The sequence below is a fragment of the Phodopus roborovskii genome, unplaced genomic scaffold (genome assembly GCF_943737965.1).
Source record: "Phodopus roborovskii unplaced genomic scaffold, PHOROB, whole genome shotgun sequence".
Taxonomy (NCBI): domain Eukaryota; kingdom Metazoa; phylum Chordata; class Mammalia; order Rodentia; family Cricetidae; genus Phodopus; species Phodopus roborovskii.
This window is the reverse complement of record NW_026126413.1, coordinates 13,181,180-13,198,421: the sequence shown is the minus strand read 5'-3', so window position 1 is coordinate 13,198,421 and position 17,242 is coordinate 13,181,180. Positions and strand designations below refer to the sequence as shown.

General features: G+C 44.2%; 1 protein-coding gene across 1 annotated transcript; it reads left to right on the top strand.

Annotated features, from left to right (window-relative positions):
* The first annotated feature begins 8,700 nt into the window (after positions 1-8,700).
* On the top strand, positions 8,701-15,118 carry Ccnb1 (cyclin B1). Its single transcript, XM_051182860.1, has 9 exons — positions 8,701-8,867; positions 9,287-9,457; positions 9,551-9,697; positions 11,505-11,687; positions 13,125-13,283; positions 13,479-13,715; positions 13,946-14,086; positions 14,548-14,658; positions 14,900-15,118. The coding sequence occupies exons 1-9, from the start codon at positions 8,847-8,849 to the stop codon at positions 15,005-15,007; spliced, it is 1,278 nt and encodes a 425-aa protein (XP_051038817.1). The 5' UTR covers positions 8,701-8,846; the 3' UTR covers positions 15,008-15,118.
* Positions 15,119-17,242: the final 2,124 nt, after the last annotated feature.

Below are 17,242 nucleotides of genomic sequence, written 5' to 3'. Positions count from 1 at the left end.
ACAGTAACAAACACCTGCCAGCTCAGAGTGTGTCCTCCATCTGTGGTTACAACACTTTTCTAATTTCTGTGGAAATGTTCATGTGTAAGAAATAACAGTGATTTTTTTTTTTTCCGAGATTTAAGTGAAACTTGCACATGGCTTTTGAACACCATGAAAACAAAATGTGGTATAGTGATGTCTACCCCATTTCCATTTCTTTTCCTTCTTTATTTATTCTTCTCTCATATATTACATCCTGGCTGCAGGCCTCCCTTGCCCCCACCTCCTCTAGCCTCTAAATCTCTTCCATTTCCCTTCAGGAAAGAGCAGGCCTTCCAGGGGGACCAGCCAAACATGGCTCAACAAGTTACAGTAGGACTAGGCACTTACCATCTCACCAAAGCTGGATATATAACCTAAGGAAACAGTATGACAAATATGTACAGCTTTATGACCACCAAAGACAGCTGTGCAGTACATACTTTTGAATATCTCCATTACAGTAGGAATTTTGATTAATAGGGTGTTTGGAATAGGTACTATTTTCCTATCATGGTGCAGACATTTTAAATACTATTTTATCTTACCAATTTTAATATAGGAGGAGCTTCAAAAATTTGTTATAAATTACTTTGGTACTCTGCTCTTTGTAGATTTTGGTCCAGAATTTTCAGCACATATTGAAATCTTAAGTGGTGGGTCTGAAGAGATGTCTCAGCAGTTATGAACTGTCTGTTCTTCCAAAGGGCCTGGTATATACAATACTATCCTACAAAATAGCTCCCATCTGTCCCTCACTCCAGTCTCTGGGTCCATGCCCTCTTTTGGCCTCTTGGGGCACTACATGCATGTAACACACTGACATATATGCTGGCAAACTTCCACACACACAAAGATGGATAGGTAGGTGGATAACAATAGTTTTTGTTTTTTCAATAGGATTTCTTTGTGTAACCCTGCTGGCATGGAACTCAGATCCTCAGAAGTAGCCTGCCTCTGCTTCCAGAGTGCTGGGATTAAAGGCATATGCCAACACTGCCCAGCAAAAAATAATCCTTTGATTAACGAAGCTTTGATTGATGAGAAAAACAATTGCATGTTAATAGTTTTGGGTTTGGATTATGACTAATGCTTTATTATTTTAATTATTTGGGAATTTTGTACAATGCACCCAATCACCTTTTCCCCCAGACCCACCTGTGCCCCCTTGTGGCAAGTCCACTGTGTATGGAGCAAGGTCAAACTCCCAGTGGCCAGCCTCTAAAGATAACCCCCACCTCCCTGCCGGAAACCATCAACTGTGAAGAGCCTCACTTCAGCATCTTTATCCCGGTTTTTAAGGGCTCTTCAGTAGCTTCCTATGTTGTCACAGAAGCCTTCAGTGTCTCTCAGCCTTAGTTTTGAGTCTGTAGTTATCGATAGCACCACAAAAGAAGCTTTCTTGCCAATAGCAGCTGGCAGCAGCCCGGATCATGGACCTCCACATGGTTTCTGGCATCGCTGGGAGCTCATGGCCACATGGATTCCAGGCATCAGCATGTTAATATTCTAATGCACATTGTGTTCATAAAAGCATTTCAGCAGATCATGAGGTATGGTAGGCATGACACCAATGTTAAAGCTTTCATTTCCCTTAAAAGGCATATAAATAGCGAGAGAGCTGGAGTTAGTGTGACTGAGAACGGTGAGCTGATAGAGAGAGGGCTCAAGGTGAAGAGAGTGCAGCCAGAGTGGAGGAAGATTCGAGAGCTAAGGCTCCAGCTCAACTTCAGGCTCACCGGCCTCTAGGTATCGTTTTTTTATCCCTCATTTGTAAAGCCAATAAAATCTTCACAGGAATTGAAAACAAAAGAGAAATAATGCACCAAAAATAATGGAAAGCTGACAAAGAATAAAGTTGAGGAATCCAGGACAGTCTCCCCATCTTCGGGTGTTCGAACTCCCAGTGCTAGGGTGTGAGGGCTACTCTTTGTTGTCAACTTGACTACATCTGGAATTAACAAACCCAAATGGCTGGGCACACAGCTACCAATTTCTTAATTGGTCTGGCATGGGAAGACTCACTTCTAACCCAGATCACTGAGGTGGTAAGAGCCACCTTTAAACTGGCCACATCTGCTGGAGGCCATGTGAGGACATGGAAGAAGGGAGCTTGCTCTTTGCTGCTTGCTCTCCCTGGCTAGTCCATTCCTTCTCTAGCATAAGCGCCTACTTCAGGACTCCAGACCAGCTGTGAAGATTTGCTATTTCTACCGCCTTCACAGCTGTGACAATCCAGCCTGGTTGACTGAACAACTGGATTCTTGAACTGTCTATTCATAGTCGTTCTAATAAATCCTCTCTATATATATACATAGATTCATTTTCTGAGTTCTGTTACTCAAGAGAACTCTTACTAGTAGAGATTTGGGGACCAGAAGTGGGTTGGTTCTAGAGCAACAGAAGTGTCAGGATAAATCTTTTAAGTGTCTGGAGTAGGCTTTTCAGTTCACCAACTACAGTTACTGAAACCTCTCCTGGGAGCCGGGGGAGCACTAAAAGCCCATGGTGTGAACAAACTTAAGGCAATAAATGCATGTGATTTTCTTGATTTACCAATTGTGAGCAGCAATAGATGTAGTGACTCTGTATTTGAAATTTGACATTTTGTGGAAAAATAAGGAAAATGATGATGCATCTCTGGACAAACTGACAATGCAAAGGAATAAGCTCTGTGGTAAAATTAACCAACTTCCAACATCAAAATGAACCAACTTCCAGCATCTCATAATATTGTAAAGAACAATGATGACTTCGTGATAAAATTGCTCCAAAGCTGGACCTTTGATCCCAGCACTTGGGAGGGAGAGGCAGGCCGATCTCTGTGTGTTCAAGGCCAGCGTGGTGTACACAGAGTTAGCTCCAGATCAGCTAGCACTGTTACACAGAGAAAACCTGTATCAGAAAGAAAAAAAAAAAAATGGACCAGCTCATACATAGTGCTGGAAGACATTCTTTCCAGCAGCCATGGAGCTCAAGTTGCAGAAGATCAAACCAAAGCCCTCATCATAAGGTTGGCTAAATCAAAAGTCCCAGCCTGGAGGGTGTCAGTTGTTAGTAATGGCATTAATTGATAAAGACTGGGATCCTGCAACTTGGGATGGGATGTGTGGGAGGGCCCTATTGAAGCTGAGAAAGGCTTTGTCTCTCCTAAAGTAGTCATTTATCATCTGCTCCACCCTATGTCTTCCAGAGGGTAGCAGTCCTTACTGTAGAAGGTTGGAGGCCAGATTGAGATACTACCTGGAGGTAGTGATGAGAGGTATGTCTTCTTGTAGATGGGAGTGATTGGTGTCCCTGTCATAATGCTATCTGTATGTTAAGGGCCTGTATTCTAGAAGATCCCAGTCATAACAAAAGACTGAGTAAGACAGGGTCAAAGACACTTGGCAGATTTAAAACAAGAGTCTATCTTTAAGAGCAAAACAGTCAGTGGCCAGAGGATGATTTCAAAAAGAGTAGTAAGACAGTAGTGACTATGAGGTTGAGAAGGAATATTATCCACCCAGCCTAGGGCCCAGCAATGTTAGAGTAAGGGAATAAACAGTATTCCCTTACTCTATGTAAGGAATGTAAGGAAATAACCCAAACTCTGGCTACTTACTGGGGGAGGTATTTAAAGGTAGATTTCACCACAGTTTCATAAAAAAGCAAGAGAGAGAGAAAAGGTCTCAACGGACAGTGGTGTCTCACGCCTTTAATCCCAGCACTTGGGAGTCAGAGGCAGGCAGATCTCTGTGAGTTCGAGACCAGCCTGGTCTACAAAAGCTAGTTCCAGGAAAGGCTCCAAAGCTACACACAGAAACTCTGCCTTGAAAAAGTAAAAAGAAAACAAGCACAGGTCTCTAAGAATCACTAAAGGACATTTGAGTTCTGGGTGTGGGACTCTGAACTCTGGACAGAGTATCTTTGCATCTTGACCAACTACATTTCATAAGGTCTCATCCAGACCGTACCCAGTGTCATTTTGACCTGTGGGAAGATTTTACGGAAGACTCAATCTCCTGGGTTTTATAAAGAGGTGACCCTGAAAAGGTATATCAATACCTGAGGCTGTCCTTATTCTAGTCCTCAGTGACAGCCTTGATCTCCCTTGGATAGGACTCTGAAATGGCAAGGCCGTCTGCCTGATCTGGGCTATGGGTTCTGAGAGTGTGTAGAGAGTATCCCCGCAGCTCCCCTCCCAGCCAGACTGAAGCCTGACTTCCTCCCCTACAGGCACCCCCATCAAGTTTAGCTAACCTGCCTCCTTACCCAGGTTCCTGTAATAAACCTGCTGAGTGCCACAGGTGCATCACCTCCCTAAGAGTTACATCCCACCACATCCCAGCTTTTCTGAATATGTTTCTGTTGTTTATTCACATCCGTGACTCTATCAGGTCAGTCCCAAAGCCATGCTTGTCCTGGCAAACATGACAGTTTCAAAAGGACCATTCATTCCTTGATTGCTATTAAACATGTTAGCAGGAGCCGTGGGTGGTAGCTCATACCTTCAATCCCAGCACTCGGGAGATCACTGGGCCAGTCTGGTCTTTAGAGCTAGTTCCAGGACAGCCAGGGCTACACAGAGAAATCTTGTCTCAAAAAAACTAAAAGAAAAATAAGCTGAGTGAAGAATTTCCTTTTCTTGCGAGCTGAAAGCCTGTCTTATGTGACTTTGTCACCTCCCAGGGACCAAATAACTCCAAAGGCAGTTGTTGGTCACTTTTGACAGCAGTCGCTGAACTAACTGGAGCCAAAGCCTAGAGCCTAGTTACGGTTTAAATGAGCCTTTCCATCCTGTCTCTCTTTACCTAGAGAGCATGGGAAGCCTCAGAGCTAAAAAGAAGACACAGGCCTGAAATCCCTAACATGAATATTTCTTGGCTGGTGACAATTGACTTGGCTGCCCCAAGAAAGGTGTTTACTGTCATTCTAGAGGTGGCATGGGACCTCAAACTCACTGCCTCAGATTGTGTGACAGGCACTGTGTTTGAAAGATACAATTTGAGTGCCTCTGTGTGGCTACCCAGGGCATCATCTTGTCCAGTCTGTAGCAACAGCATGGGTTAGGGGCAACCTGCAAGGCTTCTAAGAACTTGACTCTCCAGAACGCTGGCGGTGCATGCATAGTTCACCCCCGGACCCTATCTATGTCCACGTTTACATTCACAGGTCTCACTGGTGACTCCTGTTCTCAATTAAGAGCTTCAGGTTAAGAGTCATGTGTAAGGAACCACAGAATGTAAGAGCTTTTAGGAAAAGGGAAGGATTAGGAGCCACAACAGGGGAAGTGACAGCAGAGATGTAAACCCACCGCCACTCCTGATTCCCCTAAGTTCTGTACCGCAACACCACACTGCTGGCTAGATCAACGGTTGGCAGCTGGCTAGATCAATGGTTGGCGCACTGGGCAGGTTTTTGTCAACTCGATTCAAGCTAGAGTCACTGGGAAGGAGGGAACCTCAACTGAAAAAATGCCTCCAGATCTAGCTGTGTCTGTGGTCTATGCTGCCTCTGGAGCCATATGGATACACACGGCCCGCGCTGCCGCTGGCTGTTACAAGCAAGGAAGCTTCTTTCCACAATGGTGTGATGGCCGCTGACTCACAGTTGAGAATGAGAGATGTAAAGTCCTCTATGACAGCCTCTCCCCTTCACCCACCCACCCACCCAAAACACTCTGGACAGGAAGTCATTAAAGAGAGCCCTTAAAAACTGTGATAGGGCAGCTGGGTGGCAATGATGCTCGCCTTTGCTCCCAGCACTCAGGAAGCAAAGGCAGGTAGATCTCAGTGAGTTCAAAGCCAGTCTGGTCTATAGAGTGAATTCCAGGATAGCCAGGACTACACACAGAGAAACCCTGTCTGGGGGTGGGGAGGTGGGGGGGGAGGATGTGATGGTGTGCTGTGTAGCTTCTCACAGTACAGCTTCTGGTAGGGGTGGGGGTGGGGGAGGAAGAACCCCTTTACCTTTAAGGGGCTAACCACTGGGAGTTAGAACTTGCTTTTGGCCTGTGGCAGCACACAAATCCCAGGACTTGGGAGGCAGAAGCAGTCGTATCTCTGAGTTTGGGGCCAGCTAGGTTTACAGAGTGAGTTCCGGGACAGCCAGGATTACACAGAGAAACCCTGTCTCAAAAACAAACAAACAAACAAAAACAAGGGGGAATGCTTGGGAGGAAAAGGGGTTTTAATGGACGGGGGCTAGGGATGAGGGAGAGTCGTGCGATCAAAAACAAAAAAATCACACACTCAAGTGGGATTTGTTTGTTTTTCAAGCCAGGCTTTCTCTGAAGCTCTGGCGCCTGTCCTAGAAATAGCTCTGTACACCAGGCTTTTCTTTCATTTTTCTTCTCTTTTATATTTTCTTTGAGGAAGGCCTTTAATAGCTCTTGAACTTATATGTAGCTGAAGGCACCTCCCTCAGCTCACTACACTATTGTTATCCTATCTCAGACTCAGTGCACCAAGAAGGGAGAGGCTTCATAAGCCCCTCCCTCATCCATGATGAATCCTGACAGGCACAATCGGATGCTAGTTTTGTGCAGGTAACCATAGCTGCTGTCCATTCCTGAGTGCAATAGTGAGTACTTGAGAGTCATTTTTTCTAAAATGACAAAACTTTTCCTGGGGAGACAAAACACACATCTACTCACCCAGATAGGGAGGTCATGACAGACCAAAGTACAGATACCACCAGAGTCCACTTCCCTGAACCAGTGAGTTTTACTGAAGTTATTTACAGGAGCAGAAATGACTGAAAGATAGCTGCTGCATCATCAAAGCCCACCCCAAGTCAGGTGACTGCTCAGAAACGCTGGGAAACCTGGAGCACATTGCACAGGGCCCGAAGGCAGCTCAGGAGGCTAGGGTGCCCCTGCCCAGTATCTCAGTTGGTCTAACCCTCTACCAGGAGGCTCAGCTGGTATCTGGTCTTCTAGGCAGCTGATCTGGTCTTCTTTGTGACTTGCTACGTTTACTGTGGCAAGGAGGGGCCTAGTCAATGTGTCAGTTTCAGGGACTCCTGAAGCTATTTTGAGGGTTTTTGTTTGTTTGTTTTTCTCTTTCCATTTAAACAGCTTCCCTGCTGGTACATAACTCCTTCCTATCTCCCAACACTTGTTTTCCTTCTGCTATCTCTCCCACAGTATTCCCTGACCCTGAGAGGGGTGAGAGAGATGTCTTGTTTAGTAGCAAGTGGTTGTTTTGTTGAGACAAGGTCTCACTCTAAAGCCAGGCTGGCCTGGGACTCACAGTATAACTCAGATTGGAGTTGAACTCCTGGCAATCCTCCTGCCTCAGCCTCGTAAGTGCTGGGATTACTGGTACAATTCGCCACACCTCACTGCTGTGCTATGCTCATACTAAGGGAGGCTGGGCAGCAAAGTGCTGGACTGCATGAAGTTCTGCTAAAAGCCCAAAACGAGTCTTAAACATAAAGCCCTAGCCAGGTGTGATGGCACATTCCCTGAATCCCAGCATTCAGGAAATTAGGGTAGGAGGACCACTCCAAATTCCAAGGCCAGCTTAAGATTTAGTCTTCCAGGCCAGTGTGAGCTATGATAAGACTATGGTAAAGTACAGTGTTCGCTTATAAATACATTAATTTGCATAGTAATGTTACTAGAGGGCTGGGGATACAGCTGCACCGGTACTGTTTGCCCAGCATGCTTGAAGACTGGGTTTAGTCCCCAGTGTCATATAATCCCAGTGCTGTGGTGTACACCTGATGTCCCACACTGAGAACATGGAGGGAGGAGAATACTTTTAAGGTCATTCTCAGCTATTCATGGAGTTCCAGCTCAGGCTGGGCTTAAGATCCTGGCCAAAAATAAATAAAGACATATTAGTGATATTGAAAATGACTGTGGGAAGTCACTAAAATTAATAAACCTTAATAAAGAGTCTGAGGTAGAAGGATGGAGAGTTGCATTAGGGATTCTTGTTCAACAAGTAGGTTTTGCTTATTACTTACTTTTTTTTAATTTATTTTTGTTTTATGTGCATTGGTGTTTAGCCATGGGTGTTAGGTACCTTGGAACTGAAATTACAGACAGTTGTGAGCTGCCATGTGGGTGCTGGGAACTGAACCCAGGTCCTCTGGAAGAGCAGTCAGTCTCTTAACCACTGAGCCATCTCTCCAACCCCTATTACTTACTATTTTTGGAGTAATATTAACCTTATAGCAAAATTAAGCAGAAGGTACGTTTTCTTGTATCACTGGACCAGTAACTACTGGGGCGACTGATATGTTAATCTGTTTAATTATAACAACTGTCTACTATGCGTGCTATAACTACTTGCTATAACCCTCAAATATCCGTCCCAGATAGCTGTTGGAACAATAATTTTTTGTTGTTTTTTCGAGACATGGTTTCTCTGTGTACCTTTGGAGCCTGTCCTAGAACTAGCTCTGTAGACCAGGCTAGTCTCGACGGCTCCACACTCATTTCCCTAAGGCGGCTCTCCAGGACCGCTCACCAGTGGGCAAAGCACGCCACGCCCACCTAGAGCGGGTGGCCGCACAGCAGCCAGTGCGCAGGCGCAGAGCCCGAGTTCCCGATGGGCGGCGCTGCGTGCGGCAGCCTCGCTCTGGCCCCGCCCCCGCCGAACGTGGTCGCGGGATCGCCCAGGAAACGCATTCTGCGAGAACTCGCGGCGCCAATGGGAAGGGAGCGAGTGCCACGAACGGACCAATGAGGAGGGGCCGGCCCGGGGTTTAAACCCAGGCCCGGCAGACTCCTCCCGGCGTGCTGCGGACGAACGGCTGTTGGTGTCTGGCTCGGCGAGCCGGCGCCCGGGGACGCAGCTGCTGGTGGCCGAGCCTCTTCTCCAGGAGGAGCCATGGCGCTCAGGGTCACTAGGGTGAGCCGGACGGGTGCTGCCGTCGTCGCCGCGGGAGAAGATCGCGGCGGCCTGCGGGGGAGGGGGTCCGTCTGGCTGACGGGTCGGTCGGTCGGTCGGGAGGAGGGAAGGGTGTCCTGTAGGGATGGAGGCCCCAGGGTGAGCCTGCGCCTCCGCACAGAGCTGCCCACGACCGAGGCTTCCGTGCGTTCCCTCCCGATGTAAACTCACGGTCGTTAGGACGGCTGAGGGCCTAAGAGGCATCTGAACGTGGGTGAATGTGCAACGTCTGGGTGGAAATTCGGCGCGGCACGCCCCGAGGCTAGACCCTGGGACCCCGGCTGTACTTCAGGGAGCCTCAGTTGGGTCGCGCCTGAATTAACCCATGACTTCCTGGAGCCACCATGGATCCCCTCTCAAGCGCTCTTAACTTTTTTCAGAACACGAAACTTAACACAGAAAATAAGGCCAAGGTCAGCATGGCAGGCGCCAAGCGTGTGCCTGTGGCAATTGCTGCAGCCTCCAAGCCCGGGCTGAGACCGAGAACCGCTCTAGGAGACATTGGTAACAAAGTCGGCGAACAGGCTCAGGCGCGAGTGCCTCTGAAAAAGGTAACTATCTCCCTGGCCCAACTGTCGTGAAAGAGTCCGTCTCCCAGCTGCCACCCTTAGGAAAACGTTCTGTTTTCTCCATGCCGTCCACAGGAACTAAAAACTTCAGTGACTGGAAAAGTTTCAGCTAAAATCCCGCCACCAAAACCTCTGGAGAAGGTTCCTGTGAGTGAGCCAGAGGTGGAGCTTGTTGAGCCTGAACCTGTTATGGACGAAAAGCTTTCTCCTGAACCTATTTTGGTAAACATAGCATACTAAAAAGTCTTATGTCTTCTCTGACCTCATTTCACTCTGATACACACATGTAGCGTTTGAGTATCTACTATGTATTGAGTGCTTAGCAAAAGCTTTATTAACACACTCTGGAGTAGGTATTAGCTGTAATTCAGATGGCGGTGGATAAATGCGGGCTTTTGTTTTGTGTAGACAGGCTGGCCTGGAACCTCGGGGGTTTGGTCTGGGACCAAAGGTGGACACCATCATTTTTCTCCCGAGTCACAGTGTAGCCCACACTGCCCTTGAACCTGACATTCTTTTGCCCCCTCCACTCCAGTGCCGGGATGGTGCAACCAGGCCAGATCTTTTAATTGCTTTCTTGTGTGTAGCATCCTGAACCCAAGGTTTTTGTTGTTCTGTAATTCCAACTCTGTCTGGAATTAACTGAATGAAACATAGATGTGTTTGTGAATCTTATACGACCTAATATGAACACTAAATTAATAAACCTGTTAAAAGAGTAAAAGAAAATATTTTCAGACAGAAAATGATGAGTTAAATGTGGTATGTGCCACATTCCTGCACTCTGGAGCAGAAGCAGGTGGGTCTCTGAGTTCAAGGCCAGCCAGAACTGTAGATAGTGAGGCCCTGTTTCAAAGTGGGGAGGGGGAAGATGCTGGGTTAACCCCTAAGCCTAAAAATCAAGATTTGGCTGTGTTTGTAGCTCTGTCTGTTAGAGCATGTTCAGTCCTTGAACACAGACACACACCCTCACCAAATTTTACTACTAGGTGTGATGGTACATGTCTGTAATCCTAGCACTTTTGCTAAAGCAAGAGGACAGCTCAAGGACAGTCTGAGCTAAATAGCTCACAGCTCTTACCAGTTTATGTCACTTTCTCTAACATCTTTTTGTAATTAAGGGATGCTTGTATTCACCTGGATAAAGACACCATGTTTGAATTCATTCCACCTGGTGCTGAGGGATAGCTTTATTACCTATCCGTTTTCCTTTGACTTTCTTTATGTGTGTACATGTTCACGTATGCCACCCAGTGTGGGTTCTAGGACCTAAATTCTGTTCTCATTGTGGAGCGGCACGGGCTCCTTAGAAAACCCATTGTGGCTGGGCACGCTTTTAATCCCAGCACTGGGAGGCAGAGGCAGGCAGATCTCCGTGAGTTGGAGGCCAGCCTGGTCTACAGAGCCAGTACCAGGAAAAGGAAAAAAAACTCTATTTTGTGTGTGTGCGCACTTGTAGGGTTGTGAGCCTTGGCTAAGAGGCACTTTTACCCAGCTTGCCCAGTTCTTCCTGTTTTAAACTGCCTTAGTCTAAATTAGGAATTAACTTTTTATGAACCCAGATCTCACTTTCCATCCCTGGCTGGCTTGCAGTTTGCTATGGAGACCAGGCAGGCTTCAATTCACAGAGAAGTGCTAGGATTATAGGCATGTATCACCATGCCTGGCCCTAAATCTCCTGGTGGGGGCAAGGGTTTGCACTTGAATGCAATGCCCAAGGAGGACAGAAGAGGGAGTCATGTCCTCCTGGAGCTAGAATTTAGAGTTACCTGGTTCCTGCATAGTAACTGGACTCTAGCATTTGCCAAATGCAAGTGCTCTTTACATCTAAGCCATCTCTCCAACCCAGCATTTATTTTGAATATTAACCATTTCCCAAAATGAAATTTGAGAGAAAAATAAAATATGAAATGTTCTTCCTTTAATGAAATGAATGACATTCAGAATGATTTTTCAAATTGAGGGCGCCAATACTGACCTTGCTTCTCAGACCATAGCCTGCTTGTTTGACGGGGTCTGTGTTTTTAAGGTCGATAATCCCTCTCCAAGCCCAATGGAAACATCTGGATGTGCCCCTGCAGAAGAATACCTGTGCCAGGCTTTCTCTGATGTAATTCTTGCCGTGAGTGATGTGGATGCAGATGATGGAGCGGATCCAAATCTCTGTAGTGAATATGTGAAAGACATATATGCTTATCTCCGACAACTGGAGGTCAGTATTGTTACAGTCTGCTTTTACTGAATTCCACTAGGTTTATCAAAGAACTGGTTTTATTTTGTTTGGCTGGTTTTTATAAGACCCGGGTTTCCCTGTGTAGCCCTGACTATCCTGGGACTGACCCTGAGGACCAAGCTGGTCTCAAAAAAGTTGTAAAACCACCAACTCAACAATTGAAGATACTTTTATCAATAGTACAGTTGATGTTTCTAGACTATAGATAACACTTGAAATTCTGTTTTGAAATAGTAGAAGTCACTAACTCCATGGAGTGAACTTGTCATATTGAATACAAAATTTCTGTCTTGGGAAGATGCTACTATGACTCTTCATAAAGTAGATACACACATCACATATGTTGAAAGTCCCAAACTTGTGGGTTTAAGGAGGTAGTGATAAGACTATAGCTGTCCCAATACAAGGCTGCCTTGGTTTTTTTTTTTTTTTTTTTTTGTTTGTTTTGTTTTTTTGTTTTTTGTTTTTTTTTTGTTTTTTTGGTCAGTGTGCTTGTGCTGGACAGGAAAACTATTACTTGTGTTCCAAAAGGAACACACTCAAAAAAATTAAAAGTTGTTGGTTTTGTCAACTTCGCCCACTTGGAAAACTGCATACTAATGACATTTGCCCTTTAACCTCTGTAAATGAGACAGTTCTTTAATGTAGTTTTTATCAGATTTGCCACCCCCAGTTCTAGGAACAAAACACAGGACCTGCTAAGCATGAGCTTAACCACTGAGCTCTATCCCCAGCATTGTCTCATTAGTTACCATTGATGCTTTCTGTGTCTTGTAATGTGCGCATGTGGGACTCAGGACAACTTCAAGAATTGGTTCTCCTTCCTTCTTTATTTTAACATGGGTGGGATTGCTGATTGCTGTTCCTTTGACATAATTTATATTTTCTAAAGTAGTCTGCTTTGTAATTCTTGTTAATACTAAAAGGCTTTTTTTTTTTTTCTTCTAACTGCAGCACTGAATTTGGTAGTTGAACATAGTTCATAATTCCTTATTCTTTTTTTATGTTAAGATTTGTTTATGTATACAGTATTCTGTGTGCATGTGTGCCTGCAAGCCAGAAGAGGGCACCAGATCTTATTACAGATGGTTGTGAGCCATCATGTGGTTGCTGGGAATTGAACTCATGACCTGTGGAAGACCTTCTAGCTGATCTAAAACTCAGCAATTAGTTTTTCTATATCACAAAGCTTGGGTTCTGTATTATTAATCTATTGATCTGAGATTATGACAGGTGTAGACATGGGCCTACAGTAGCACTGGTTAATTGAATGCCACAATATCTTAACAATGCTATTTTAATCCTTGCTTTCTTAATGTTTTTCCAAGGAGCTGTTTTATGTTAGTTAACTGGCCTTTGTGGTCACAAATGTCATGTAACAGGGTGATGCTTCCAGGATAAATTTTTCTTTTGCAGGAAGAACAGTCAGTTAGACCAAAATACCTACTGGGCCGTGAAGTCACTGGAAACATGAGAGCCATCCTAATTGACTGGCTGATACAAGTTCAAATTAAATTTAGGCTGCTGCAAGAGACTATGTACATGACTGTTTCCATTATTGACCGATTCATGCAGGTATGCCTAATTAACTTAGGAGAATTCTCCATGGAGAAGGGAGGAAGGGAACACTGACAGTTGAGCCCAGGGTCCCATGCATGGTGGGCAGGTATCTTAATCATTGAGGCTGAAACTATTATCTGTCCAGGGAAATAAGCTGTCACCAGTTGAGATGTGCAAGTACATATTGTTCATTGACATTTTGATTTGCAGGATAATTGTGTGCCCAAGAAGATGCTGCAGCTAGTTGGTGTGACTGCCATGTTTATTGCAAGCAAATATGAAGAAATGTACCCTCCAGAAATCGGTGACTTCGCTTTTGTGACTAACAATACTTACACTAAACACCAAATCAGACAGATGGAAATGAAGATTCTAAGAGTTCTAAACTTCAGTTTGGGTCGCCCTTTGCCTCTGCACTTCCTCCGTAGAGCATCTAAGATTGGAGAGGTACAAATTACTTGAAACTTGTTTTTTGCTGTATTACATAGATACATAACTACATGAGAGAAGGATTTGACTGCTACTATTTAATCAGGCTGAATAATATTGCATGGTTTCTCTCAAGGCCTTCTGTGGACCATTGTATTTCAGTTTGTAGTCACAGATAGGGCTTTGTAAGTCAGTGCCAAAGTAAAACTCTGCAAAAAGAAGCTCAATGGTGTGTGGATCTGTTCCAGGTTGACGTTGAACAGCACACTTTGGCCAAATACCTCATGGAACTCTCTATGTTGGACTACGACATGGTGCACTTTGCTCCTTCTCAGATTGCAGCTGGAGCTTTTTGCTTAGCACTGAAAATTCTTGACAATGGTGAATGGGTAAGCAGTCTGCAAACCACCAAGCTTTTCCATTGTAAACAGCCTTTGAACATGCCACTTCCACCATAGATAGGAGAGAATGGGTAGTGATAAAAATGTGGTGCCATCTTAGGTTTCCATTCGTCACGTTTTCTGATGACACTCTTGGACTCTGTTAATCCTTGCACACATGGAAGCTGCACTGAGGAGTCCATTCACATTCTTATGTACCAGATCCTGTCCTTCTCTACCTTGGGGTAGAGAAGGCAGCAGCTTTAATTCTGTGGTTAAATTAGAGCATAGGCTCTTGAAGGAGCACACCTGGGCAAAGAGATGATTTCAATTTCAGTTGTGTTAACCATTCACTATCCGCCTGCTAGACCCTTGAATAGCCTAGAAAATAGACCCTAGAAAAGTTTTGTGAAAAGTGGCTGGTGTTTTAACATGCTTTTTTTGTTGTTGTTGTTTTGTTTTTGCTTTAGACACCGACCCTGCAGCACTACCTGTCCTACACTGAAGACTCCCTTCTGCCTGTCATGCAGCACCTGGCTAAGAATGTAGTCATGGTGAACCGTGGCCTTATAAAGCACATGGTGAGTTTGCTGAAACTTCACAGCTGGTTTAAGACCTTTAATCCTAGCACTCTGGAGGCAGGGAGAAACCAGCTTCTGCTACATGAGAGAGGTTTGGTTTTATTTTCATCTTTCAAGTTAAAATATATATAATTACATCGTTTCAGTCTCTTCTCTTTTCTCCCTCCAACCCCTCCAGGCAAACACCCCATTGGGATGGTTTTTGTTTCCTTGATTATAGTATAGTGCTTTTCTCTTACAGACTATCAAGAATAAGTATGCAACACCCAAACATGCTAAGATCAGCACTCTGGCACAGCTGAATTGTACACTAGTTCAGAATTTGTCCAAGGCTGTGGCGAAGGCATAACTCAAGTGGACCACTACACTACATCTGCAAATGCAATTGGCACCATGTGCCACCTGTACATAGTATACAGTGTTTACTTGATCTTCAATAAAGGTTTTTGTTTTACTTTCATAGCTTACCTCATTTGAATGTTGGTTGCTTCTGACTCTAGGATAACAAAAGTTGTCTAAAACATTTAGGTATATTTTAAAAACTGCTTTTAGTTTAACAGACTCCAACTAATGTATATAATTGTAGCCTATATGTTTACATACTTCCTTCGCTTTATGTGTCCTGATCATATCCTAAGTCATCTGTCTAACTCTTGTTTAAACTATCAGTCTACCAGCTTCTCCTTAGTTCCTTTCTCTTTTTTCAGATGTTTGCTGCCCTTTACTATCTCTTGAGCTAAGGACTTTCAGATCTGAAACCCAGTTTTCTTGTGTAATTATTTATTTGTTCTTAATTGGCTTCAAAAATAGCAGTTTAAAATTAAAAGAATTTGCCCCTCAATCTCAATGTCCTATATAAATGTAATCATGCATATGTTGTCAAGATGTTTTTATAGATTCATTTTTCAACAATATTCCTTTCAATACCTCTATTACATTTCATAAGTGTGCATTTCATGCTGTATGTAATGTATTCAGTCATTCTTCACAATACATTCAAATTGCATTCACACAATACTGCTAAAATGCTGTTTTATGCCTTGCTTAGCTTTGTGTATACTTAGCTTTCCCAGGGGGGGTATGCTTTAAATTCTGACAAAGCTAGATGAGACTTTGAGTGTTGTTGGCACTATACCAAGGTGTCATTTCCTCGTATCTCTTCTCTTGTGACTCTTAACTGGCAAAAATGCTGTCTCATTTGCTGTTTTAATTTATACATCTGATGTGAAGTTGAATAAAATTTATTAATGGAAAGCTTTCCCAATTTCTCATTTTGACTGTTTCATGTAGTCTTTTTTCTGTATAGAAACATGTTGCTAATAGACATCTTTCTACAGTTGTAGATTTTCAGTCTTGAGGTCAACCAGCTAGGAAGTGTGCACGCTTTTAACACCAATACAAGGGAGGCAGAGACAGGAAGACCTTTGTGAGTTCAAGGCTAGACCCTGTCTCAAACGTACTTTTCTAAAATGCTTCCTCTTTTAGGTGTGTATCCCTTCAGTCTTCCCCGTGAACATCCAGTTGTGTCACTGCTAACAAGTGCCTCTGATGGAAGCTGTCCCTTTTTTCCCCCTGTGGTAACAGGATGATTTTATACTGAGTTTAGGAGTTTGTGGGGCCAGATATGGCTTGATATAAGTATTTGGCATTATCGTGAACTTTGAGATTATGTCTGGTTGCCAGTACAAGGTTTCAGCTGTATACCATACTAGCTTGAAAGTGGGCTGGCATTATTATCTTGCTGCATAGAAACTTCTTGTTGAATCTTCACTGCACAGTCCTGAGGTTCTGTAAGCTTATTGCTGGGTTTTTCACTTGGAGAAAAATATTTTACCTTTTTAAAGTTCAAATAAAAAAATTTCCCATTACCTTCAGCCTCTCCCATGTAACCCTCCTCTTACATTCTCAAGTTTGTGGCCTATGTATGTTTATAAACATAATCTGCTCAGCCTGTGTATTATTACTTGTATGTATATATAATTTCAGCACTGACCCCTTTGGTATTAGAGATCAATTAGAGAACTAAGAAAGAAATTTCTGCCCTTTTCAGCATTCCTTAGTTGTCTAGGTTGGGACCCTATGATTTCCCCTTTTGTGTTAGTGTATCTGTGGGCACCCTTGTTGAAGACTTGTTTAGGCAGCCGTGAGATTTCATGGATCTGTAGCTTCCCTAACATTTCAAGGAGACAGTCTTCCTGTTCCTGTGTCTCTTAGCAATATTTCCCCCCTCTTCAGTGTTCTGGAGCTTTAAGTTCAGGGGTTGGGGCGGGGCACCTCAAAACCACTTGTTCTGAATTTTGATAGGCTGTGTATTTAGGGATAGCTATGCAGTACTTGTAACTGATGAGCTGTCTACAGCTGGCTGGGTCTCTCCTTCCTTACGCTCCTAAATGCTGGAATTGCAGGGTGCTTCACCTTGCCTATTATATACTCAGACCTCAAACATCCTTGTAACAACTTGAACTACACTAACCATCTCGAATTCTTGAGAAATTGGTTTAAGGTGTTTTCATCCTACTTGTCTCCACCCCAACCCCCAAATCTTCCAGATCACCCCCTTCCCTTCCACTCAACTTTGTATCCT

What these genes read in the sequence shown, in the direction of transcription:
- Ccnb1 (XM_051182860.1), top strand. Translation starts at nt 8,847, where the DNA reads ATGGCGCTCAGGGTCACTAGG. An exon ending in GAGCATCTAAGATTGGAGAG is followed by an intron (nt 13,716 to 13,945) that starts GTACAAATTACT and finishes GATCTGTTCCAG; the next exon opens with GTTGACGTTGAACAGCACAC. An exon ending in TTCTTGACAATGGTGAATGG is followed by an intron (nt 14,087 to 14,547) that starts GTAAGCAGTCTG and finishes TTTTTGCTTTAG; the next exon opens with ACACCGACCCTGCAGCACTA.